General features: G+C 40.0%; 1 protein-coding gene across 1 annotated transcript in view; it reads left to right on the forward strand.

The window, feature by feature from the left end:
* ush2a (Usher syndrome 2A (autosomal recessive, mild)) overlaps positions 1–27,555 on the forward strand; it is a 363,320-nt gene that overhangs the window by 191,467 nt on the left and 144,298 nt on the right. Inside the window, exons 45-49 of the mRNA XM_061964341.2 lie at positions 3,469–3,626; positions 8,312–8,459; positions 9,644–9,799; positions 12,699–12,846; positions 17,966–18,108. Coding sequence (XP_061820325.2) covers positions 3,469–3,626; positions 8,312–8,459; positions 9,644–9,799; positions 12,699–12,846; positions 17,966–18,108 — 753 coding nt within the window. The remainder of the gene's footprint in view (positions 1–3,468; positions 3,627–8,311; positions 8,460–9,643; positions 9,800–12,698; positions 12,847–17,965; positions 18,109–27,555) is intronic.

Below are 27,555 nucleotides of genomic sequence, written 5' to 3' on the forward strand. Positions count from 1 at the left end.
AATGTTCGGCTTAGTTCAGGGGTCGGCAACCATAACTATTAAAATAGCCATTTGACCCTGTTTTCCACTGAAGAAAAAATGTCCGAAGCCGCAAAACATACTCTAACACTGCTCATAATGTAATTTTTGGGTGAATTCCCAAGCATTCACACATATAAGATTGTACACCAAAAAAATAATCTATTTTTTTTCTATTTATTTGTTTTTCAAAGCCTTATTTTAACCTCAACCTCCACATTTTTTAACCGCTTTTGACCATTCCACCTTCAAACATTCCCCTTAGTTGGGACATCACAATTTTTCTTTTTGTACAAATTCACGGTTTTCCTGAAATTCCAGGAATTCAGAAATTCCCATTTTGACTTGTAACTGTTGCTTCATCAACATTTCTCAACCGATTCGAAAAATCCCAACACCAACCCATTCATATCATCTAGGACAATTGTGCGAGTATCAATATTTTCAAAAATTCCAGTTTTTCCCGAAATTCACAAAGTTCTAGGTAATCCCCATTCTAATGAATAGTTCTACAAAGCCCTAAATTCTCAAAATTGTTTGAGAATTCAATTCTGACCTTTCAAGCATCCACCCACACATCTCTTCCGGTATATCGAACACAAAACATGTTTTCCCTTTCCCGAAATTCCCGGTTTTCGCGGAATTTCCGATAATTTATATTATTTAATTAATTAATTAATATAATTATTAATTAATTTATATTTTCCCATTGACCATGAATGGGAAATATATACTGAACAAAAATATAAACGCAACGCTTTTGATTTTGCTCCCATTTTTCATGGGTTGAACTCAAAGATCTAAAACTTTTACTATATACGGTACACAAAATACCTATTTTTCTCAAATATTGTTCACAAATCTGTCTAAATCTGCGTTAGTGAGCACATCTTCTTTGCCAAGATAAGCCATCCCACCTCACTGGTGTGGCATATCAGGATGCTGATTAAACAGCATGATTATTGCACAGGTGTGCCTTAAGCTACCCACAATTAAAGGCCACACTGAAATGTGCAGGGTCAGAAAAGCAGTGTGTAACTTATGTGACACATCCCCTTCGTTTAGAGTTGACCAGGTTGTTGATTGTGGCCTGTGGAATGTTGTTCCTTTTCTCTTCAATGGTTGTGTGAAGTTGCTGGATATTGGCAGGAACTGGAACACGCTGTCGCATACGCCGATCCACAGCATCCCAAACATGCTCAATGGGTTACATGTCCGGTGAGTATGCTGGTCGTGCAAGAACTATAATTTTTTCAGCTTCCAGGAATTGTGTACAGATCCTTGCTACATGGGGTCATGCATTGTCATGCTACAACATAAGGTGATGTTCTCTGGTGAATGGTACAACAATGGGCCTCAGGATCTCATCACTGTATCTCTGTGCATTCAAAATGGTCTCTGGTGAATGGTACAACAATGGGCCTCAGGATCTCATCACGGCATCTCTGCATTCAAAATGCCATCAATAAAATGCACTTGCGTTCGTTGTCCATAGCATACGCCTGCCCATACCATAACCCCACCCCTACCATGGGCCACTCGATTCACAACGTTGACATCAGCAAACCGCTCTCCTACACGAGGCCACCCCCTGAAGAGTGAAAACCAGGATTGATCCGTGAAGAGAACGCCTCTCCAATGTGCCAGAAACCATCAAATGTAAGCATTTGCCCACTCAAGTCGGTTATGATGACGAACTGCAGTTAGATCGAGACCCCGATGAGGACGACAAGCATGCAGATGAGCTTTGCTGAGACGGTTTCTCACAGGTGGTGAAGAAATTATCTGGTTATGCATACCACTTGTTGTAGCAGCTGTCAGAGTGGCTGGTCTCAGACGATCGTGGAGATGCAACTGCTGGATGTGGAAGTCATGGGCTGGTGTGGTTACTCATGATTTGCAGTTGTGAGGCTGGTTGGATGTACTGCTAAATTCACTGAAACGCCTTTGGAGACTGCTTATGGTAGAGAAATGAAACATTCGATTCCCAAGCAACAGCTCTGGTGGAAATTCCCGCAGTCATCATGCCAACTGCACGCTCCCTCAAAATTTGCGACATTTGTGGCATTGTGCTGTGTGATAAAACTGCACATTTCAGAGTGGCTTTTTATTGTGGGCAGCCTCAGTCACACATGTGCAATAATCATGCCACACCTGTGAGGTGGGATTAATTATCTTGGCAAAGAAGAACTGCTCACTAACACAGATTTGTGAACAGTATTTGAGAGGAATACGTCTTGTGTGTATAATAAAAGTTTTAGATCTTTGAGTTTAACTAATTCAAATAGGAGCAAAAACAAAAGTGTTGCGTTGATATTTTTGTTAAGTGTACCATCTACTGCATATCCCACATTTCTCATTCGATTTGAACCATTACAACATCCACACACTCCACTGACCCTGGACATTCAAGCCAGCATGTTTCCTGGTTTCGAAAATGTCCTGATTACCCGGAATTACCACAAATTTCCCCCTATTGAAAATGAAGTGATTTTAGCTCAATGGCTAGCGCTGCCCGAGTTGATTCTCAACCACTAGGAATATACGGCAGTTGGCTCAAGCCTAACATGTGCAGGACTGGACTACGCGGGATGATTAATGTTACACATGTATAGGTATACTTTTTTTAAAATTATTAATTTGCAGAAAAAGATGGTGCTTGTTTTGAAAATGTCATTTAATGTTTTCACATATAAAGCACACAGGTTTGGCAGCGAAGGCAAAGGAATGTGTTCATACATGACATTTTTCTTTCTTCGGCTCCACGATTAAGGCTGAAATTCAAATTCAGAATTTTTTTCGATTTTCAATTAAGATTAAACATTTTTGGTTAAAAACTACAAAAGACAAGAAGAAGAGGGACCGTTTGCTGATATCATGTTGTTGTACTGTTATAAGGCTAATACAAAGTCTAAATTTTAAACATATACAGTATTCAAAGACTTTGTTTTTATTCGTTATTAGAATCAACTTTTCATCTTTTTCTCGTTACTTTATGCCACCACTGATTTACTATTTTATCAAGAAAGCAATGTGTTACCAAACCACAAATAGTGTCTTATTAGCACTTACAGCATGGTTGTGATAAAGGTTGGGTTGCACCCTTCTTGGTGTTTTCTGCATGTGCACACTTTCTGGGCTTGTAGAGGTTGTTATCCGCTTTGGCAGCAAGTGATCCGGGAAGGTACTTTTCTCTTCTATAGTCCACAAAGGTTTGATTAGCTATCAAATGCCTTTGGGGTGCAGTAGAAAGAGATGTTGTGTCAACGGGACCTTTCCCAGGACCTCTGACCAAAAAAGGGTACTGTACAAAAAAGATCCAATATCTTGTTGAATGTGGTTATGGCCAAGTGTCCTCATACCTTTGTCTGTATAAATACCAAAATGCAACCACCGAGAGATGTTTTTATTTACTACTTTCAAAAATCATGTGTGTCATATCTTTTGCAGGCATCATAACCAGCTACGGCCTTTGGATGGATGGTGTTCTCATATCAAACTCCAGTTCCTCTCAGAGTTTCTTGATGGTAAAGGAGCTTTCACCGTGGAGCAGACATGTATTCAGGCTGCAGGCCTGCACAGCACGTGGCTGTGGCAAGGGACCAATGGTCAGTGAGATGTGATCTGATGTACAACCATTCACTTATATGTATTCATACATGTGGTTAGGACTAAGGTGTTTTGTGACAAGAGCTATCATCCATATGTTTATTATTGTGGTAGCAGGGGTGCAGAATTAAACTTCATCATACTGTACAGTAATATTGGTATCAATAACAATAATGCTGTGACAGTGTCATTCAAAACTAAGCATTATTAGGTTTTGTGAAAGCTCCTGTTGGGTCTCATTCGATTGTGTAATGAAGTGTCTGGGGCATGTAAAATGATCTACATTATGACTTAAACTGACCAAGAAACTGTAGTAATAATGTACTGCACAGTAGATTGTTCTTACTCTATTTATTATACAGTGCTTGCTTGCATGTGTGCGTGCGTGTTTGTGTGTGCATGTGAGTGTTCGCATGCTCGTACTACCGAGTGTCGTAAAGGTGATCGATTCTCTCAGCTCAATAACGAGGGTCGGCGTGATGGCGGTGACATTTGGTAGGAAATGTCACTCCTTGCTCAACGACGCCTCTGACGACAGGCCGTATTTTGGGGATTTTTTCCAATACGGACACCATATTTAATTGGCTAAAACAGCTGACACAGGAGGGAAGGAAAATTAAAATAGATCAGGATGAAAGGGGGAAAATAAATAAAGCACCAGATAAGGGAAAAATGAAGAAAACACCAGATGCATGGAAAAAATGTAAATAAGAAAATTAGGCATGTGAAATCTCCACGAAAAAGCAGGAATCCTCATTTTTAAACATGAATTTTCCCTTCAAAATATCCCTTTCGCATTTTTAAAATGAAATATCAATAAAAATACGAACAAAACAACACAATGGTTGAACGCTTGCCTCAGCCGCAGGTAATTGCTGTTCCTCTTGCTTAAACACTGCACTGAGGTGCAGAAGCACCGAAACAAGCTCTCAGTTAGCTAACAATCTTGCGAGCTTACTTGATGTCGCCTCCGTTTGCTCTCCGAGCCACAACGTTGACGGCTGTCCACTTTGCTGCTAATCATATTTGGATGATTACAGTCCAAACACTGTTAGTTCCAAACCAGTTGTGGTTTTAGAGTATTTATTAGTAGCCAGCGAAAGTTATATTTTGACGTGACGGATTGTAAACAGAATTCACAATACCGGAAGTATATTACCCAAAAGGGCGTGGCTACAGGATAGTTGCCAAAAGGCATACATTTTCCTTAAGTTTTTTGCATGCATGTTAAATAATTTTACATTACATTTTTAATGACAATAATGTTAGTAAATTATCCATTTACAAAAAACTAAACATTCTCTGGTACATTACATGGGACATGTAAATGTCAAAAAGACAGACAAAAAAGGTTGGTGTGAGAATAAACCTAAAAATAAACTATATTGTAGAAATGCACCCAATTGCAGAAAATGTCGTCTTGATTTTGAAAATTTTCTTTCGCGGTTTGCATGGCAGCAATTTGTGCTAATAGAAATGTTCCTAATTTTTTATTTTTTTTAAATGTTATCCCTCAAAGGGTGTTCACATCCTTGATAGTTCGAGAGAACATGCTCTAACTCAGGTCTCCAACTTTTTGTCTTCTGAAGAGCTACAGTGGCACCTTAACATCCGAGCTCATTTGGTTCAAAGACCGAACTTGTAACTTAAATCACTCATATCCTAAATCAACTTTGACCATTGAAATTAATTAAAATGTATAAAAACAAAAAAACTTTTAGACACAATTGTTTTTTGTTGTTGTTTTTTTTCATACATATGAATTCATTTCAATCGATGTAGTTGATTTTGGGGAAAAAAACAAAGAAAAACTTAAAGACACTCCTTTCTGAGCTGCGACCTTATTGTGGGAGAGAAGTTTGTGTGTCCTTGGCCCTGCGATGAGGTGGCGACTTGTCCGGGGTGTACCCCGCCTTCTGCCCGAATGCAGCTGCTATAGGCTCCAGCACACCTGCGACCCCGAACGGGACAAGCGATAGAAAATGGATGGATGGATGGAGTTTGTGTGTTCCAATGATCCTATTAGCGATTTTGTCCGGGGGCTTCCATGCCCTTTGGTAGGGTCTCCCAAGACAAACAGGTCCTAGGTGAGGGATCAGACAAAGAGCAGCTCGAAGACCTTTATGAAGAAGGAAAAACAAGGACTCAGATTTCCCTCGCCGGGACGCCGGTCACCGGGGCCCCCCTCTGTAGCAAGGTCCGGAGGTGGGGTTCTATGGCGAGCGCCTGGTGGCCGGGCCTGTCACCATGGGGCCCGGCCGAGGACAGCCCGAAGAGGCAATGTGGGTGCCCCCTCCAATATGCTTACCACTCATAGGAGGGGGCATAGAGGTCGAGTGAAGTGTGAGCTGGGCGGTAGCCGAAGGCAGGGCACTTGGCGGTCCGATCTTCGGCTACATAAGCTAGCTCTTGGCACGTGGAATGTCACCTTGCTGGGGGTAAAGAGCCTGAGCTGGTGCGCTAGGTGGAGAAGTTCCAGCTTGCTATAGTAGGACTCACTTTGACGCACAGCAAGGGGTCTGGAACCAGTTCTCTCGAGAGGGGATGATCTCTCTTACACTCTGGCATTGCACGCAGTGAGAGACGACGGGCTGGGGTGGCAATTCTTGTTGCCCCCTGGCTCAAAGCCTGCACGTTGGAGTTTAACCCGGTAGACGAGAGGGTAGCTTCCCTCCGCCTTCGGGTGGGCGGGGACGGGTCCTGACTGTTGTTTGTGCTTACGAACCAAACAGCAGCTCAGAGTTCCCTCCCTTTTTGGATTCCTTTGAGGGAGTACTGGACAGTGCTCTCTCAGGTGATTCCCCTGTTTTGCTGGGTGACTTCAATGATCATATTGGCAACGACAGTGAAACCTGGAAGGAAGAACGGCCGCCCGGATTTGGACCACAGTGGTGTTTTGTTATTGGACTTTTGTGCTCGTCACAGATTGTCCATAACAAACACAATGTTCAAACATAAGGGTGCACCAGGACACCCTAGGCGGCAGTTCCATAATCGACTTTGTAGTTGTCATCGGATTTGCGGTCTCATGTTTTGGACACTAGAGTCAAGAAAGGGGCGAAGCTTTCTACCGATCATCACCTGGTGGTGAGTTGGCTCCGATAGTGGGGGAGGATGCCGGATAGACCAAAAATATTGTGAGGGTCTGCTGGGAACGTCTAGCAGAGTCTCTCGTCAAAGAGAGTTCCAATTCCCACCTCCGGAAGAACTTTGAACATGTCACGAGAGAGGTGCTGGATATTGAGTCAGAGTGGACCATGTTCATGAGCTTTGAAAGGTTATGACCGAAAGGACAAGATCACGGGTACAAGCGGCCGAAATGAGTTTCCTCTTTCGGGTGGCGGGGCTCTCCCTTAGAGTTAGGGTGAGAAGCTCTGTCATCTGGGGAGAGCTCAAAGTAAAGCTGCTGCTCCTCCACAATTGAGAGGAGCCAGATGAGCTGGTTCGGGCATCTGGTCAGGATGCCACCCGAACGCCTCCCTGGGCAAGTGTTTAGGGCATGTCCAACCGATAGGAGGCCACGGGGAAGACTCAGACATGTTGAGAAGACTACGTCTCCCGGCTGGCCTGGGAACGCTTCGGGAACCCCCAGGAGGAGCTGGATGAAGTGACTGGGGAGAGGGAAGTCTGGGCTTCCCTGCTTAAGCTGCTGCCCCCGCGACATGACCTCAGATCAGCGGAAGAAGATGGATGGACTTTTAGACAGTAGTTATATGAAGTAATGTAATAAAGTAGCAATTATTGTCACACACACACTGGGTGTGGTGAGATTATCTTCTGCATTTGACCCATTACCCTCACCCCCTGGGAGATGAGGGGAGCAGTGAGCAGCAGCGGTGGCCGCGCCCGGGAATCATTTTTGTGATTTAACCCCCAATTCCAACCTTTGATGCTGAGTTCCAAGCAGGGAGGTAATGGGTCACATTTTTATAGTCTTTGGTATGACTCGGCCGGGGTTTGAACTCACGACCTACCGATCTCAGGGCGGACATTCTAACCACAAGGCCAATAATGTACAGCATTTAACTTGAAGAGCAACCTCGCTGAAGTTGGTTTTGCGTTTGTTGTTGGATATTTGCCTGCAGAGCTATAGTTAGTTAGTTAGTTAGTTAGTTTGTTATAGTTCACCCTCACTGTGCCCTGACTGTTCTTTCATTGTGCGAGGAGCTCACACAAGAAATGCCACTAAACGCTGGTCTTTTTTTTTTGGGAGAGCGAATTTCTGTGTCTTTCTGGCAAGCAACTCGGAAAGACGGGTGGAGCTACTGGTAGTTTGTGAGCGTCCGGTTAGAGACCTATGCACGAGCATGTACTTTATTTTATTGCTTTGTTTGGATTATTGCCAAAACTTCATAGGTTCCAAAATCCCTTCTGAATATTGGCATTAGAAATGATAAAGGAATCACTGACAAGTTATAAGAAAATTACCTAAAAATGATGTGGTAATGTTAGCAAAGTGGGGAAAAATGCTGGATTTACCTAATATAATGCCTCATATGCAGTTTATGGAAAGACACTACATTAAGTACATTTAGTTTCTGCACAATCCTGCAAACAAAAAACTAACCTAATGATGGTGATTGGAAGACAACTGTGAAACCCTTGTAAAAAGAAATGAATCAGTGTTGTATATTCATGCATGTTAATAAATCCTGTGTTATTGTTTTGCAATTTTTCAAATCAGGTGGAAGTGCGCACATTAGAGATGGCACCAGAAGGCCCAATTCTGCTAGAATTGACCAACCAGAGCTCTAGATCACTAAAAGCCCGCTGGACTGCTCCACCTCGACCCAATGGGAACATGAGCTACACATTGTACTATCACCGTCAAGGTAACTCATCAATTAGTCCAAAGTTTAATACTCAATGTACAACTTTGTCAATTTACTCAAAGTGCTTTTACTGGAATATGTCCACGACGAGGTGTCCTTATTTTTTCACATGACTGTGGCACCCCTAATGGGTTGGTTTATTATAAAATTACAAAATAAGCTAATATAACAAATGTAACAACTTAAAACTATTACAAAGTTAAGTTCATTACCTCAATGTGTATCATTTAAAAACCGGAAGCCTGTTAATTAGTTTGAGCACTGCTGCCACCTGGCTGGAAGCTTGTGTATTGTCAAAGTAAGACTAAAACGCCTTTTCACGCCTACCCGACAAACTCATCTTCAACACTAAACACAAACAATGTAACTTTGTGTGAAAGTCAGGCCAACACAGAAATGTCTAACAAAATAAATCAAATTGTTGAGGTGGTTGAGAGAACTAAAGACATGATTTCACCTGTGTACCTAGAAGAGAATGTAAGGAGCCCAAAGCAAAGTGTGGAAATTGAATGGAGAACAAAGTCAAGATGCAGTAAAACAAGTTGAGAGGTTCATGCTTTCATAGATGTTATGGAAAATATTGCAAGACAACAATACCAAACAACACAAACACAAAAAGGATCACTGGAAATAGAGGAAAAAGGGGGGAAAGAAGAAAATTGAACAAAACGAGAACAGAATGGCTGAACATAAACTTGCACAGTGGTCCTTTAACTTGTACAGATTCATCAAGTCTCACACACACACACATACAAGTTGTTTGATGTGATCCTCACACAAGAAGGAGTGGAGGAAGGAATAGAAGAGGTGCACTAGAAAGAAAGATGGTGTCTCGCTCTAGTTCCCCATAAGCCAGTGTGGCTTTGATACACAGCGCCTTCATCAATTCACACAGGCCTGATATGTGTTTGTGTGCATCTGTCCATCTAAATATATTAGAGAGGCTTGCATTGTGAGATTTTCTGATCTCTTGTCTTTGACTATCCTTGCATAACCTCAATATCGAAACCTCTCTTGATCATTCCCAGTTAGTAGTCCTCTTTCTTCGACTCGCTCTCCCTTCTCCATTTCCCCATTTTGCATGTGTGTTTTATTAATTGAATTTTGGCCATCACATTGATAACAATGATAAAAAAATGTAACATGACAATAATTTCGCTCAATCTTGACTTTTTTTCCCTCAGGTGGCAATGTTGTGCTGGATGATGGCACGGCAGCTAGCAGGTGGTTGACTTTGACGGACTTGCAGCCGTATACTAACTACAGTGTCTGGGTCAGAGGTTGCAACACAAAGGGCTGTGTGGAGAGCATGCCGCTTAATCTCACTACGTCTACAGCAGGTACCTGAAAATGCACAAACCTCCCACAACATTTAAGCTCAATCATTAAAAAAAATTACAGACATACAGTACATACAGTATGCACTAAACTGTATTATTTGAAGTTACATGAAAACGCGACAGTGGTACCTTGATTTTTGTTAGTAATTGATTCCAAAAAGTCTGACAAAGACCAAATTTTAGGAAACGGAATACATTGTTTGTAATTCTAATAAATCAGTTCCAGACACCCACCAATATTAACACAAAACACATTTTATAGACCGTTTGTTTGAAAACCTATTCACACATTAGTGTGTCCAATTAGCCTATCCCAGGTGCATGTTTTTAGAGGTGGGAGGAAGCCAAAGTACCTGGAGAGAACCCACCCCGACAGTAGGGGAACATGCAAACTTCGCACAGAAAGACCCCAAGCCAGGGAATAGAACCCAGGACCTTCTCATTGTGAACGCTAACCACTGCATCACTGTGCTGCCAGTATTTGAAATAATTGTGAAATTATTTTTATAAACCAATGTTGTATTAACCACTTTATGGTAAAAAAAAAAAAAAAAAAACTTGCCACAAAAATAGTCTTCCAAAATTCTGTGTCACTTTTTAATCATATGATTTCCAAAACCGTCCAAATTGTAAAAATGTTGTGGTATTCAGCAGCATGTCCACCATATTTGTGGAGTATGTGGAAAATCGCATCACTGTTTTTGTGCATGTAAATATTGTTATATGTTGCGGTTTGGGTGCCTAATATTGAACGTTTTGCCCTAATAGCTAATTCAATATCACAAATTGTGACTCACATTTTCTATACTAGCAGGCATTTGATTTGCAAAAAGCTACAAAAGCAGTAATCCAAAAACACACAAAAGCCTAATAACTTAACGTGGTAGTTTAAACACGAACTTGGTTGTCTGAGCCATTCTGTGTAAGTGAGTAAACTATAGACTTACTGGCTATTGTACTTCCATAATAAGAGCTGATCAGTGCAGAGTAGAGGCCAAGGATTCAACGCACATGCTGTATAAACACACCTCAGCACTTTAGGTAATGTTAACCAAAGAGCTGAATATGTACCGCGCCCATTTCTCAAACAACAAAAGACACACTCGGGAAAGTTCCCACTGTTCAAGTTCAAAACAAAGACATGAGAAAGTATAAATTTTAAATAGCAGACGTTTCCTCCCTTTCCAACCTGCTTTCTACCTCTGCGCCTCTGGCATCTCTTTAGACGTCTTTAAGGCAAACTGTCTTGATGCGTCCTTGTTCCATGAAAGAACAGAGGGCTGATAGCCGAGCAGGAGACACGAGAGAAGAGGAGGAGGAGAGCAGGCCCAGGGAAGTGAACATAAAAGTGCATAGTTTAAAACGATTAGTGACACCTCTGATATTGTACCTGCTAACACAGCACGAGAATGACACAGGCTAACCACTAGGGTGTTTGTGTGTGCGCGTGCCTGCTTGTGTGTGTGTGTGTGTGTGTCCACATGTGTGTGAAATAGCCATTCTTGACAATGATGATGATAAAACGACTTTTGCAATCAGTGTAGTAGTTGTAGAACAGGACCAGGGTGTTTGATTGAAGGGTCACTTCTCCACACCCAAGGAGTTTCTCTTATGTTCCACAGTCAAAACAACAGGCGCTTTCATTTTCTCCTCCTTTTGTCATCCTTAACATATCTGCATCCCATTCATTTCCACCAAGAGGGTAGTCGTCAAACTGACTCAAGATGTCATGAAACGCACTAACACTGCTCTATCAACTGTAGAAGAGGGTAACTAACTACTCAAGAGTTGTGTATCTCTGGGTGTCCATGAATGTGTTTTGTTTGAGAATGACTATGATGGCAGGTTTTGTCATGATCTAATTATTCACCATCACTATTCATTGTCTATGTACTTACTGTTTACAAGTTTTTATCAAGGTTATGTTGACATTGCGGTTTATGAGCAAAAATCTATGTCAAAACTGTGAACGGGTGAGGCATGGGCTAAATTTTGTGGCGGTGCTTATTTGCTGCCATACAAGTGTAAAACTAAGTTACGGTAGTACAGTACATTTATTATAAGATGGAAAGACCCCGGGCTTTGTCTATGTTGCTAATCATCGTATATCGTAGCCAAGGAAGACATGCTATACTTCTACACAACCGGACAAACATCAGCTAAAAGCTCTAGAAAACTTGTCTAATGTTGAAAACAATCATAAAATCCCAGACAAGCATATGTGATGAATAATCTCATTAAAAAAAAAAAAGAAATGCAAAAGACTTGGCCTATCTTGAAAGCTAACACTTATCGGGTCCGAACAGTGCACTGTATTATTCCCCTACTGCTAAAAATCACTAGACAAGAAGCCAAAGCAGTGCCAAAATGTATATGAACAACACATTTGAAGCGATGATTACAAATCATGTATTATCTTTGCTTTTTTCTGTACATAAATTTATCCTTAATTTTTCTGTGCATGACACATGAAACCTGGTGGGGGAATGCAGGCATATGCGTGAACTAACACACACCTCAATGTACTACTAACGGGTCCATTAAACTGCATGCTTACATGAAATAAATGCTGACAGAAGTTGGAACTGTTGGTTTTATGCCTTAGTGCCACTGCTCAAGCTGGGAACAAGCATCTCCAGTGAGCAGTCCATATTTTCATATTTTGGTTATGGTTGGTTTGTGTCTCAAACCTGTGACTCTACAGCCCCCAAGGCTAGTCCTTAGACAAGGTCGAGGCATTTTTTTAAATTATATTGTCTTATTCTCCCTTATTTTTTTCTTTACGCTGTACCCTAACAAATATTTAGAGGCATAAGTTATTGCATTATTTGTCCCATACAAAGAAAGAGGAGTTTTGCCACAGTGCACACACAACATCACCACTTCAATCTTTCTGCAGCTCCAGACGGATTGTCCGCTGTGAGACTCACTCGTGCCACGAGCACCAGTCTAAATGTGTCTTGGTCCAAACCAGCCCATTCCAATGCCCCGGGCCTGCTTCACTACAGTCTACAAATGAGGACATCCCCCCATGGACCTGTGATAAGGCAAGTCATCCAATACGCACACACATTTTTCAAATCTACTGTACGTTTAAGTGAGAGGGAAAACTAATAGTACCGAAATAAATAGACATACCATATATTCTATGTCAGAACAAGGGTGAAGACAAATATGCATGTGCATGTACATATGCATGGATATATTATACAGAGGACCAGAATATGTCACATCAAAATGACAGACCAATGCAACACTCGAGAGGGAATGAGCTAAAAAGATGAGGATGAGACAAAAAGCCACAAAAAAATCAAATAGGGCAGAATGAGACAGACAGGTATGGAACATGTGATAGAATAGAGAGACGCTGTGCATCTGATATGTATTCATTACATGCTTCCCGACAACAAATTGCAATTTAATCCAAGAAGAGGAGGCTCTCATTCTGTGGTAATAAATAAATGACTAGGTACATGTATTATATATCAGACAAGCATGCCCTCCTCTTCTTCGGCTTTGGAAATCTCATTGTTCCCTGATTTATTCATTCATTCATCCCTTCTATCCATCTGATGCTAAATGGCCAGTGGCCCCTCATTTATGACAATATTCTCAGATGTTTTGTCACATTTGATGATTACATGATAACCAGTGTGGCGATGTAATTAAAAGTAGTGATAATTACTAGGGATGTAATGGTATCAAAATCTCACGGTACGATATTATCATGGTATTGGGCCCACAGTACGGTATTTTTGTAGTATATGTCCAAAAAAAAGACTTCAAAATACCGTAGTGTGCACTTACTGTAATTGAACACAAACATAATGCTGAATCATATGTATAACTACAAACAAGTATATATATACACATAGATATAGATATATATATATATATATATATATATGTATGTATTAGAGATGCGCGGTTTGCGGGCACAACCGCGGAGTCCGCGGATTATCCGCGGATCGGGCGGATGAAATTAAAAAAAACTAGATTTTATCCGCGGGTCGGGTCGGGCGGTGGAAATAAAAATAAAAAAGATTTTAAATAGATTCAGGCGGGTGGCAGTTAAACCAATTCGGAAATATATATACATAGTTAAATGTTGTTACCCACATACGAAAAACGAGCAGGCACCTGCTGCATATGCCACAACAGAAGAAAAAAAAAAAAAAGAGATGGACACTTTTACGGAGCGGAGAAGGGACGCCTCGCCGGGGTCCGGGACCGAGGCCCCTTCCCCCGAGAGGGCCCCACCGGGAGCCGTAGCTGAGGCGATCCGCGAGAAGGGCCCGACGCACGTCCAGGGTCACCACCGCGCCCACCGCACCGACACCCCGCCTCGTCCGCCTTCGCCGCGGCCGACGTCACGCGCAGCAGGTAAGCAGCTTACCTGCCCGCCACCCCCGTGGCCGGGGGCTCGTAACAGGGGTCACTCCGCGCGCTCCGCCCACGCAGCTTACCTGCCCGCCACCCCTGTTGCCGGGGGCGCGTAACAGGGGTCACTCCGCGCGCAGTGCGCTCACGAAAGGGGTGGGGCTCAGCCTGGTTGATATAGACAGGACGGTGGCCATGGAAGTTGGAACCCGCTAAGGAGTGTGTAACAACCCACCTGCCGAATCAACTAGCCCTGAAAATGGATGGCGCCCATACCCGGCCGTCGCCGGCAGCGAGACGCGCTTGGAGGTGCGCTCAGCGCGGCTCCCATATGATTGCGCACTGGTGTGCGTCTGGGTCGTGACAGCGTGGCACGCGAATGTCTGTGCTGCATTGGATCAGTCTCCTTTCTTTAACAGGCAAAAGCTTTATAACCTCACTAATGCCTTGCATCGTCTATATTAGATATATAACAACGGGCGGGTGCGTTTCTGATCAAATGTTACATCGGGTGGATGGCAGATGGTTGACGACTTTCTGATGCGGTTGCGGATGAAATAATTGCCTATCCGCGCATCTCTAGTATGTATATATATATATATATATATATACATACATATATATGAATGAATAATATACTTTCAGTTAAGTGTCTTTAAACTGACAATATAAACACCCAGTGTAACAATAATATAAAACAATAATGTTCACTTTTAACTTCAGAGAAACGGTGTCCTCTGTAGTGGACATCTTGTATCACTTTGGAAAATGCTGATTCTCAGAAAAGTAAACTGAACATTTAACTTTTAATAATGTAAATACCTAAAGCATGTTGACTAAATTAATGCTTGGCCTCATTGGCATCAAATATATTTTCCGGGTGATGGTTTATCAAGTAGCTTCTCGTATCACTTGTTTTCCGTGCAGTGTCAGCAAACTGTTTTCTATTGGCCTTGCTGCCATTAAAACACAAATAACAAATCAATTCAAACCACAAGTTAATTCAATGTTGTTGAAAAAAAAATGTGGGTCAAAACATCACAACTTCTGACCGGCTTTATGTGACGTCTTAAAAACGCTCCAGACGCAAGTGGTGGCTTTGCCTTTCAGTACACAGACCAAAGAGGTTGTGTTTTCGCCAGGGTTTGTTTGTCTGTCTGTTAGCAACATAACTCAAAAAGTTATGGATGGATTTTGATTAAAAAAAATTCAGGAAATGTCCGAAAAAACGGACTTGTGGAAAATGTAGTTTTCTTTCAGACCGGCAAATTTAAAAGTACCAGGAAAAAAAACTACACTGACCAAGTTTTCATTTGAAACCTTTACCCGTCATCACGGAATTATTGTGTCGATTGTGATACCGAAATACTGCGGTATTTATGGTATTTATAATACCGTTACATCCCTAATAATTACCCACACAATGAGTGCAGCACTATATTTTGACAAATGTCCATGGATTTGTGTAAAAACTGTAACTTGACATTTGATTCATTTTCATTATAATATAACATTGTGCCCGCATTCAAATTGAGTTACTCGGATAGCTTTCGCAAAATAAGAATTCCTAAACAAAAAAAACCCCACACATAATGATTTACTTAATGGTAAATGGGTTATACTTGTATAGCGCTTTTCTACCTTCAAGGTACTCAAAGCGCTTTGACACTATTTCCACATTCACCCATTCACACACACACATTCACACACTGATGGCGGGAGCTGCCATGCAAGGCTCTAACCACGACCCATCAGGAGCAAGGATGAAGTGTCTTGCTCAAGGACACAACGGACGTGACGAAGTTGGTAGAAGGTGGGGATCGAACCAGGAACCCTCAGGTTGCTGGCACGGCCACTCTCCCAACTGCTACACGCCGGAAAGGATTGACAGATTGATGGCTTTTTCTTGTATAATCATGTAATATGCTCACCAATGGCCTCTTGTATAAGTGAGACGTGAGAATTTCCTATTGAAAAAATGGTGTAAGCAAAAAAAAATCAGATGTATTAAAGTGTGCACACACATTAATCCAAGCACATTTCTTACTGTATCTAAATCAACGTGGATTTGAGCGCACATGTTGGAATGGCTTGCCACTTTCTGTCCGTGCTTCATTTATATGAGCAAATCATATTTAAATTAGCCTTGTGCCTGAAATCCGGCACTGTGCACAATAAGAAAACACAAACATAATGAGCAAGACGGCAAAAAATAAACATTTTACCGATAATGAGTTGGAAGTGCTTCTTGCTTAAGAGGAGGCGCACATAAATGTACCCGATTCCACTATTGCCGCACATGTCCACGTTCAGTTCACTATTGATACATTTAAACTTTGCCGTGAAAAAGGACATAGGCCATGTTTTTGTGTGTACGCACTCTTAATACTTGAGGCCTCCTGGGGATTTGTACAGTATGTGTCAAAGCAAGAACTTAAAGCGGAACTGCACTTTTTTGGGAATTTTGCCTATCGTTCACAGTCATTTTGAGAGACAAGAAGACAAAAGGGATTTTTATTTGTTTTCTAACATATACACATTGGCTCGTTCTTGGTGGCTAGCAATGCAGCTAATGGGAGCAATCAATTCTACCACTAAATCACTTTAAAAGTGCATTCAAAAACCATCACCAATACCTAATTTACAATCTTTAACCTGTATTATAACTAAGAGCGAACACTGAGGAACTATTTTTCTAGCACACTAACACATCGACATGCTACGGTATTAGCCGTAGAAGCTAACTACGGCAAGAGATAAGCCAGCTTCTATGTCAGCATGCAACGCGTTTGACACTGCGATAAGACACCAATCTGTACTGACTGAAAAACAATGATATTACAGTATCTGTAAAGTATTAGCCCACATTTCATGTTTTGTTTGTACCCAGCAAGTCAGACAGCGTACGCTGTCTGTCATGATACACGCACGACGTGCTGCACGTATCATGATCAATATGAAGTGTGACTCACTCGATGGACATTTCTCTGTTTGGTCCAGCTGGCCAGGGACATTTTTTCCGGTTAATTATGGGTAAGCACTCCATTTATGTCGAACTAGCTTGGCTTCAAATTCCACATTTTGCAGCTTCGGTTCACTTTCACCTCACTCTCTCAGTTTTTGTCTGCTCCAACGTCTCACTCTTCCTTCGTACTGGCTTCTAGAAGCTGTAGTTCATCCTCTATAAAGTCAGATTCAAAAAGATAAGGTTGTGAATCCTCATTTGACCAACAATAGTCGTCTTTGTTGTTTGTTACCGTAACTGCCATGATTAGAACACACTCGCATTTTTGTATGCGGAAGGGGTTGTTGCCAGAAGTCAGACGTGCGCTGCAATGGAAACAGAAATAAATGCGCAGAAGAGTTAGTCCCGGCAATGATTAAAAAGATCAAAATACGGTAAATATTGTACATATTACATATTGTTATGAACGTGTCTGTTACTACATTATATATAGACTTGCAGTGTTTATTCAAATGTTGATGGAGGGTTTTGAAGTTGTTTTAGAGGGCTTTGAAGGCTACAACGGTGACTCCCATTACCCGCATCTTCCAAACGTTTTATCATCTTTAAAATCCCGCCCAAATAGACATGTGTGTTCTTGTCTCTCATAATGATTGTGAACAATAGGCAAAATTAAAAAAAAAAAGTACAGTTCCCCTTTAAAAACAATATTCAACCATGCTTACTATACTTGTGTAGTTGTTTCTTTTTTTAAATAATGCATCTAGTTTCTTACATCATACATGCATGAATGGTGTTTTTTGTTGCCAATCCAATTGTAGGCTCCTGGAAAACACAACAGACACTTTTTCCTATTACGTTTCGGGCCTGTCTCCATACACCCAGTACCAGTTGCGACTGGTGGTCTCACACAGCCATGGACAGACAACAAGCCCCTGGGAAATCCTCCATACTGCAGAAGACAGTAAGTATGCATACTGTACATATATTGTTTAACATACAGTATACAGTACAATGGCTCCTCTAAGGTTGAATACATCAAACTAAAACCTAAAATAATGAAACTGGCAGAGGAAATGTTTAAGTAACCTTTTATAAGTGTAAAAATAAGTTCACCACTAGTATAGTTTAACTGTGTAATAAAAATAATAAAAAACCCTGCCTCAACATTGAAAATTAGTGATGATGCGCTTGGTCACAATGGAGAGAAGTATTGGAACAGAATGTGAGTCTACTTAATTTACATAACCTCATGTAAAATGTTCTGCTTGACCCTTCTTTCAATCCCTGCCCCGTTGCAATAAAAAAGCCAAAGAAAATACAAAACATCTGCTTGCTGAAACTAGGTCTTGCGTGATGCCTGTTTTTGAACAATATTCAATGGAAAGCAGGGATCATGTCTTTATCTATAACATAGCAACAAAAACAAAAAACTATCAATAAGTAGAAAAGCCAAAAATGGCGAAGTTACTTGAGCAGGCTAAAACAACATGAGGGAGTGAGCCCTGCACATTCTGTACTGTACACTGTGAGTGTGTGTCTGTGTTTCTGTGTGTGAGTGACCTAGCCAGTGTCATTGTGGGCTAATTGTAGTTATAGAATCACATTAGCCGCTGGTGCGCCTCTTCAGTGCAAAGTTATATATTAATTAGCACCACATTATTGCAGCATACATAATCATTAAGCAGCTGAGATTTGCATACGTTTGATACGTGCGCATGTACACACCACACAAATTGTGATGCCTTGTTGATGTATACAACACAAATGCCTCGTCACACACTGGTGCTTTCAGGCGCACACAACACCACACATTTAGGATGTATTAAATTATGGCGATGCTTCCCTCTCCTTGCCATGCAGAATTCCATTCAAACATTCACATAAACACAACTTTGTGTGTCACGATCTGCTTAACAATTGAGCAAAATCATACAATACTGTTATGTATAGGCTACTAATTATATCCTGAGCTCACTCGATGACAATTAGAACCTATTATGGTACCATCATGACAAATACGTTCAAACATTCATACAGTATAGTGCCTATTATGTTTTAATCTGTGTTCACTATTCGCCCAATCAAATGTGTCTGGACATGTGACCTTGCACCCATTTGTTGTTACACATACACACACAGTATAGTGCAGTCTACTACGCTGTACTAGTGTATTCCCGATACCAATATTTTGGTACAGGTACCTAAATTATTTCAATAATTTTCGGTACTTTTCGATACTATTCTAAATAAAGGGGAACCACAAAAAATTGCATTATTGGCTTTATTTTAACAAAAAAATCTTAGGATACATTAAACATATGTTTCTTATTGCAAGTTTGTACTTAAATAAAATAGTGAACATACAAGACAACTTGTCTTTTAGTAGTAAGTAAACAAACAAAGGCTCCTAATTAGTCTGCTGACGTATGCAGTACCATATTGTGTCATTTATCATTCCATTATTTTGTCAACATTATGAGGGACAAACTGTAAAACCTAATTATTAATGTACTTGTTAATTTACTGTTAACATATGCTTCCTTTCTCTTTTAACATGTTCTATCTACACTTCTGTTAAATTTTAATAATCATTTATTCTTCTGCCCCCCGCGACCCCAAAGGGAATAAGCGGTAGAAAATGGATTTATTCTTCTGTTGTTTGGATGTTTTACATTAGTTTTGGATGATACCACAAATTTGGATATCGATCTGATACCAAGTCGTTACAAGATCATACATTAGTCATATTCAAAGTCCTCATGTGTCCAGGGACATATATCCTGAGTTTATAAACATAACATACATTTTTTTTAAATCGAAAGATGTTGTGATGCCAAAAAATATCGATGTAATCATAGCAGTATCAACTCAATACACTCCTCTAATTGGTATCATTACAGTGGATGTTAGGTGTAGATCCACCGGCGTTTGTTTACATTTTGATGCCGGTGAGCTACGATGTGTAGTGAAGCATGTTTAGCTATTCCTTGTCCTGCAGGGATGATACTTGTAAGAAACTTACTTTATTTGTCGCCATGGAGGCAAGGATTAGTGATTTAGAAGTAGCTAAAACACTGCCGACTGCGGCTGGACTTTAGCCGCTAGCTAGCTAGCCATGTCTTAAAGCATCTCTTCCGGTGGGTGTTTCAGTGTTATAACTTCACCTTAATCGTTAGTTTTTAAGCCAAAATGCGTCCGTTCTTCCTTTTCTGTCTACACATTGTGTCTGCTTGTAAGTACTTCGTGATTGTGCGCTACCGAACACGCTTGTCTGCTCTTAAACCAGAAATGACACGACAGGGATGCGGGGGGGGGGGGGGGGGGGGGTGTTGGAGAACTGGTACTTTTCAGAGACGGTAGAGTACCGAATATTAACACTGAATTAGTAATCTTACTCTTGATTTTGATCATATTCAATACAATTTAATATCTAACCTACTTACAGGTTACTACTTTGTGAAATTATATAAACATGTGTTAATCACAAATATTTATTATTAATTTAACAAATATACCTTAGGCTTAGGTCAGGCTGATTAGAAAAATAAGTACCAACTAAATAAACAATACATTTACATACAATATGTATTATGTTGTGCTAAAAGTCGTACTTGTGAAACTCGTAAAGAGAAAATCTAAAATGGCATTGCTGAGACAGGGAAAGAAGCTGAAGGGAACAAATGTGTACATGAATGAGCATCTCACAAAACGTAATGCTGGAATCGCCAAGAAAGCACGCGACTTGAAAAAGCATGGAAAAATCCAGGGAACCTGGAGCGCCAACTGTAAAATCTACATCAAGCTGAATGGAAGTCCAGAAGCAAGAGTACTTATTGTCCATGACATCATGGACCTGGACACATTTTTAAAGTTTACACAGCTTCCAAAACAACGATGATAATGGACTCTGACAGAAAACAAACACCTAAATTCAACATCAACGCTACTATGTTCCAAGGGACGACTGAACAAGAAGACCTAGATTCAGGAGTGCATCCACCTACACTTATAGAGATTATTGAAACAACATCAAAGATTGTTGAACAAGTAAATATGGAACTAAAAAACTTCTGCAACAAAGATCACAAAAACCAGGATTTGGAAAATGATATAGATCCAGATACAATTTTTTACTCCCACATCAGTAATAATTGTTTTTATTATACAGATGAACAATATAATAGCAACATTAAATGTGATAACAAATGATCAATTATTAATTTTAATAGCAGAAGCTTGTATGCAAATTACAACAACATTAAGAACTTTTTGGAACACATCAACGAACCCTTCAAAGTGATCGCTGTCACAGAAACATAGATTGATGATAACAAAGGATTAGATTTTGATCTGGAAGGTTATGAACTAAACTACATCAACAGAACCAACAAAAATGGAGGAGGAGTAGCTGTGTATGTGATGAAGAACCTGAACTACAAAGTGGTAAAAAAACATGTCATTTGCTATAGATAATATCTTAGAATGTATAACAATTGAAATATGTCAGGAAAAAAGCAAAAACATATTCATCAGTTGTATATATAGATCACCTAATTCAAGTATAGAAACATTTGAAAAATGGATCAAGGCAAATTACATGGACAATGGTAAAAAAAAATTGTTTCTTATGTGGTGACTTTAATATTGACTTATTGAACCCTAACAAGCAAAAGTCTATTGATGACTTCATTGATACAATGTACAGCATCAGTTTGTATCCTAAAATCACAAAGTCAAGCAGAATCACAGGACACTGTGCCACGCTTGTTGATAATATTTTTACCAATGATTTTGATGATAACTCTACAAGTGGTCTACTTATAACCGACGTTAGTGATCATCTGCCAGTTTTCACAATATATGATGGAAATTACAAGAAGAACATGGAAGACAAAAGGACATTTCGAAGACTTTGCACAGAGAAGAGGATGGTTGCTTTCAAAATTCAGCTAGAAAAGCAAAATTGGGACAATGTGTACAATGAAAAAGAGGTTGATGAAGCATATGAACATTTCTTAAACAAGTTCATAATACTTTATGACAAACATTGTCCATGGAAACAACTCAGTAGAAAGCAGAGAAAGAATTATCAACCATGGATGACAAAAGGATTAAAAAATGACTAATAAGAAGAATACATTATATAGAAAATGTATAGCACAAAGAACTACAGAGGCAGAAAATAAGTACAAAAAGTATAAAAACAAGCTAACAAACATACTACGATCATGTAGAAAATAATATCACAGTGAATTATTGGACAGGAACAAAAACAATATGAGAGCAACATGGGGCATCCTCATTAGCATTATTAAAAATGACACTAAGAGGGATTACCCGCAATACTTCTTAGACGGAAACAAAAATAATGACAACATAAAGGAAGTAGTTGAAAGCTTCAATAATTACTTTGTAAATATTGGACCAAAATTAAAAGAAAGGATTCCAGACCCAGTTTCAATTGAGGACTATAATGATACCATAGAGCGAAATCCCAACTCCAAGTTCCTCAGTAATGTGACACAGGAGGAAATAGTTATAATCGTGAAAAAATGCAAATCTAAGACTTCAACTGATTGTAATGGAATTGATATGGAAACGATAAAAAGGGTTATTAAAAAGATCTCAGGACCATTAATGTATATCCCAAACAAAATGAAAATAGCTAAAGTTGCACCAATTTATAAGACTGGAGACAAACACCAATTTACAAATTATAGACCTGTTTCTTTACTTCCACAATTTTCTAAAATCATCGAAAAACTGTTCAATAACAGATTAGAGTGTTTCACAAACAAAAATAGAATACTCGATGAGAACCAATATGGATACAGAGCTAATGTTTCAACTTCGATGGCTTTAATTGAAATTACAGAAGAAATTACCAATGCAATAGATAGTAAAAAACAAAGTGCAACTGCAGTGTTTATGGATCTAACTAAAGCATTTGACACAATTAATCACAATACTTTAATCAAAAAACTAGAACGATATGGCATCAGAGGGTTGGTCTTGAACTGGATAAGAAGTTAGTTAACGAACAGGAAACAATACGTGAAGCTAGGCGAACCCACATCTACAACGCTAAATATATCCTGTGGTGTATCTCAGGGATCAATACTAGGACCAAAATTATTCAATCTCTATATAAATGACATTTGTAAAGTTACAAAAGATTTAAAGTTAATATTATTTGCGGATGATACAACAGCGTTTTGTTCAGGAGAGAACACACAGAAGCTAATACAAATAATAACAGAAGAAATTAACAAATTAAAAAGATGGTTTGACAAAAACAGACTATCTTTGAATCTCAGTAAAACTAAAATAATGCTATTTGGTAACAGTAGAAGAGAAAGTCAAACACAAATGCAAATAGACGGAATAGAAATTGGAAGAGTAAATGAAACTACATTTTTAGGTATAATGATTGATGATAAATTGAACTGGAAATCTCATGCGCTTATGAAATTTCTCTAAGAAATTAGCGCCAGACTTATTCAGTTTGTTTTATATTGTCATTACTGCTGCTAGTGGTAGAAAAGTCTATTACAACTAAGTACCGCAGCGGCTTATGCGGACCACAGCTGACAAACAAATATTACATTCTAGGGGACGCTCGCGGCCCAACACTGGGCCTCGGCCCTATGGTTAAGAAACACTGTTATATGGTATATGCCATCAACGTGCGGGGGACCATCTCTTCGCAAAGAAACACGCCCAGGTCTCCCACTACTTCAGCATTATAGTGAGTTCATTTTTCATGCTAATTTTATTTATGTTTTTATCTGCAACACGATGAAAGCCGGTCTGTGAAAATAATGTATACATTATACCGGTACCTGGTGGGAAAAAAGTTGGGGACCACTGCTGTACAACACGGTACACTTTGGCATATGAGGAATTGTAAGCATTCTTCTAAACCAGTGATTCTCAAACTGTGGTATATGTACTACTAGTGGTACGTCAAATAATCCCTTGATTAAAGTACAGTGTTTTATTTTCCTATATTCAAACACAGTGTTACAGTTCAAACTGTGTGTAATACAGTTACAGTGGCCAAAACTATTAAATATACTTGGGAAATAAAACCTCTGCCTTGTTTTTAATGAATACTTAGGCCTACTTGGCTACTGTATTTTAATGTTGGCAATTATGCTTGTACTTGGAGAGCCAAGTTTTTTCTGAGTTGGTACTGGGTGAAAAAAGTTTGAGAACTATTTTTCTGAACTATGTAACATAGGTTTGCGCTTCTATCCCCATTCTCCTCACCTCTTCGTCTCCTCATTCTGTCTCCTTTGCATTTGAGCAGTGGCTTTCACCTCTTCTATTTGACTGACTAGCCTTTTAAGTATTTACGAGCAGGGATAGACAGAAAAGAGAAAGTAAGATAAGAAATAAAGAGAAAAATGGAGCGGAAAATACAGGAGACCAAGGTATAGGATGAGAAATGGGAGGGAAAAAAGGAGAGGGCTAATGACAGAACAGAGAAATCGAGAGACCCACGTTTCCTCCTTTCCTTTTTATCATTCCATTAAAGTTTTATATCCATCTTTTTAATATAATTTGGTCCCTATGAATTCCTGCCGCTGCAGAACAGACAGACGGCTCCTGTGAACATAAACTCTGGCCGTGTTGGACAGCTCCCTTTCCTCTGTCTACTCCCATGTTCACACCAGCTAAGTGATCTAAGGGAGTGTGTGACGGTCAGAAGAATGTGCGTTTGTGTGTGTAATATAGCATGTTCAAGAGACTATGATTAAAAGCACACTCTTGACAAAAGGTTCTTTGCCAAGCAGTGTGTATTTGTGTATTTGACGTGTGTAAGACAATGTGAACATTTTAAAAATCACTGTTTCACCTAATTCAACTCAAAGCCAAAAAAGAATCAAGTGAAAGGGATGAGGTAATGACAGAACACAAAGAATTCATACTGGGTGACCGCATTAATAAAGTAAGAGTCAAGCTTTTACACGAGCGAGGCCCAGAATGCAATCTTCTCCCATCTTAATTTTACAAATCAAATTGAAAACACAAACACTTTAAATGTAGTTCACACTCACAAATCTAAAGAAATATTGCGTTGTTTGTTGCTTGTATTTCGTAAATCCGAGGGATAAAATATGTTGAATTTTTCACAAAAATGTAGACAAAAGATAATGCATAAAAGCAATACAATAGAATGTACTACATACAACTACAGTAGTTATATGAAGTAATGTAATAATAACGTACAGCATTTTCTACTATATCTCCTTCCAGCTGCTGCTCCGTCAAACACACAGAAGCTTTTCCATATTTTCATGGATGGATGCATGCCGGTTAGATATTATTTTAACGTCCTTGGCTGGCGTTAGACTCATTTTTCTTCAGTATGGGGCAGACTAGCAGTGATACTAGTGATACGAGCTATTATGTTAGATCCACTATGGACTGGACTCTCACAATATTATGCTAGATCCACTCGACGTCCATTGCACCGGTCACTCAGGGGGGGTCCCCACATCTGCGGTCTCCTCCAAAGTTTCTCATTGTTATCCCATTGGGTTGAGGTTTTTTTGCCCTGATGTGGGATCTGAGCCGAGGATGTCGTTGTGGCTTGTGCAGCCCTTTGAGACACTCGTGATTTAGGGCTATATAAGTAAACATTGATTGATGATACGCTCGAAATGTTTTGCCAAGTTGGCGACACGCTCGGTCGTGTTTTGATGATTTATTTCTTTAACTCAATGAATATCATCCACTTCTTCTTCTCAGCCCTGTCCTTCACACTCACTTTTGTCGTTCCCATGTTTGGAAAAACAAAGTTATATTGATCTCTAGTTCTAAGCCATTGTTCGTGAGTAAGACCAGATGTTTTGGTCGAATCTTACAGTGAGGCTTGTGCCTTTAAATTTTTGCTTGCAACTTAAATTTTCTCTATCGTTCTCATTGTGAAAGAAATGACCATGGATGGATTTTTTTTTAATGCATTCTAACTTGTAAATAAAAGTCCCCTTACTGCTGAGCCATTGGGAGCTCCTCTATTTTGCCCATAAAATCCAATAAATAACCATTCAAAAACCGCCAGCAATACTCCATTTACATTTCGTGATTTGTATATTTTACCAAGTATTTGTGATATTGTTATTACAAGCGCTAACTCAGACTAACTATTTATAGCGGCGGCGTGATCACTGGAATGCGTCCTTATGTTTACATCGAGTTGTCTGCTGATTTCTTGCTCCCTGTAAGTTTATTGTAGATCATAAATCATGCATCTCACCTGGACAGAATATGTCTGAGAGGTATTCCGACAAGTTGGGACATTTTAACAGATATTTAGGACCAGAAACTGGCGAGGGCGACACGAAAAGACGCTTGCCATGTTGTACCTTCTTTGAAGTCCTCTGGTGAAAGAATAGTCACGGGTCACATTTAAAAAAAAAATTGACAGTCCAACCTGTCAAACTTTTTCTTTTGTAACGCACAGGAGAAATACTACGCTCATTTCAATAATTTTATGCCCTGACTAAGACACATTTGATTTCTAATGCCGTGTATTATTTGCTAATGTTTTCTTCCCCTTTTATATCCCATGGATCGGTCTGAAGGTTAGCAGGTATTATACAAATCCCTCCCAAATGTCAGCTCCTGGAAGTACCATTGCAACAAATTTGAATGACTGACAATTTTGAGTTACTTCGGCAGTCGTGGTTACTCAAAGGATAAAATGCACATTACACGTACTCGTGATGTGAGGGATACAAATCAAACTCATGACCTTGGCAGCACCTTCTCATTTACTCCTCTTGGCGTCTCCTCAAGCAGCAGCGACGACATTAGGAAGTAAAGATAGGAAATGCAATGTAAATTCTCACTCTATTGCTTGTCATGGTTTGACACTGCGTCGTAAGCACCACGATAACACTTAAGCTGCGCTTCCATTCTGACTTCCAGGAGCACAACTCACCTTCAGAAGCCCCTGTCACACACTACCCAAAAAAGGTTCCTAAGGCCAAATCATACTATTCCTTTGATATAGTTATATATTTAAATGTACTCAACTTGATTTGCATAAAGGGATACAAAATAAGTATGCATGCACACACAGACACACACATATGCAAACCCCCATCCTTCCTGCCTCCCTGTTTCCTAGCCCCTTGTCACTTGATTGTGTTATTACTATGCTAACCAAATCCTTATAAATGTGATTTAAGGCTTGGCGGCCCCCACACTCTCGCTTTAGCCTTCTGCTACCATGTTTTACTGAAGAGGGGAGGTGTATGAGGGGGGGGGGGGAGAAAGGCGGAAAGACGTCGGGTTGTCGAGGTAAGACGACAGAGACACTCGGAGCGACGGTCGAGGGAATACAAAAGCGTTTAAGATGAGGAAGGCCGCGCATTCTTTCAACGCCCCCTTTCCT

Source organism: Nerophis lumbriciformis, linkage group LG06 (assembly GCF_033978685.3).
Source record: "Nerophis lumbriciformis linkage group LG06, RoL_Nlum_v2.1, whole genome shotgun sequence".
Classification (NCBI taxonomy): domain Eukaryota; kingdom Metazoa; phylum Chordata; class Actinopteri; order Syngnathiformes; family Syngnathidae; genus Nerophis; species Nerophis lumbriciformis.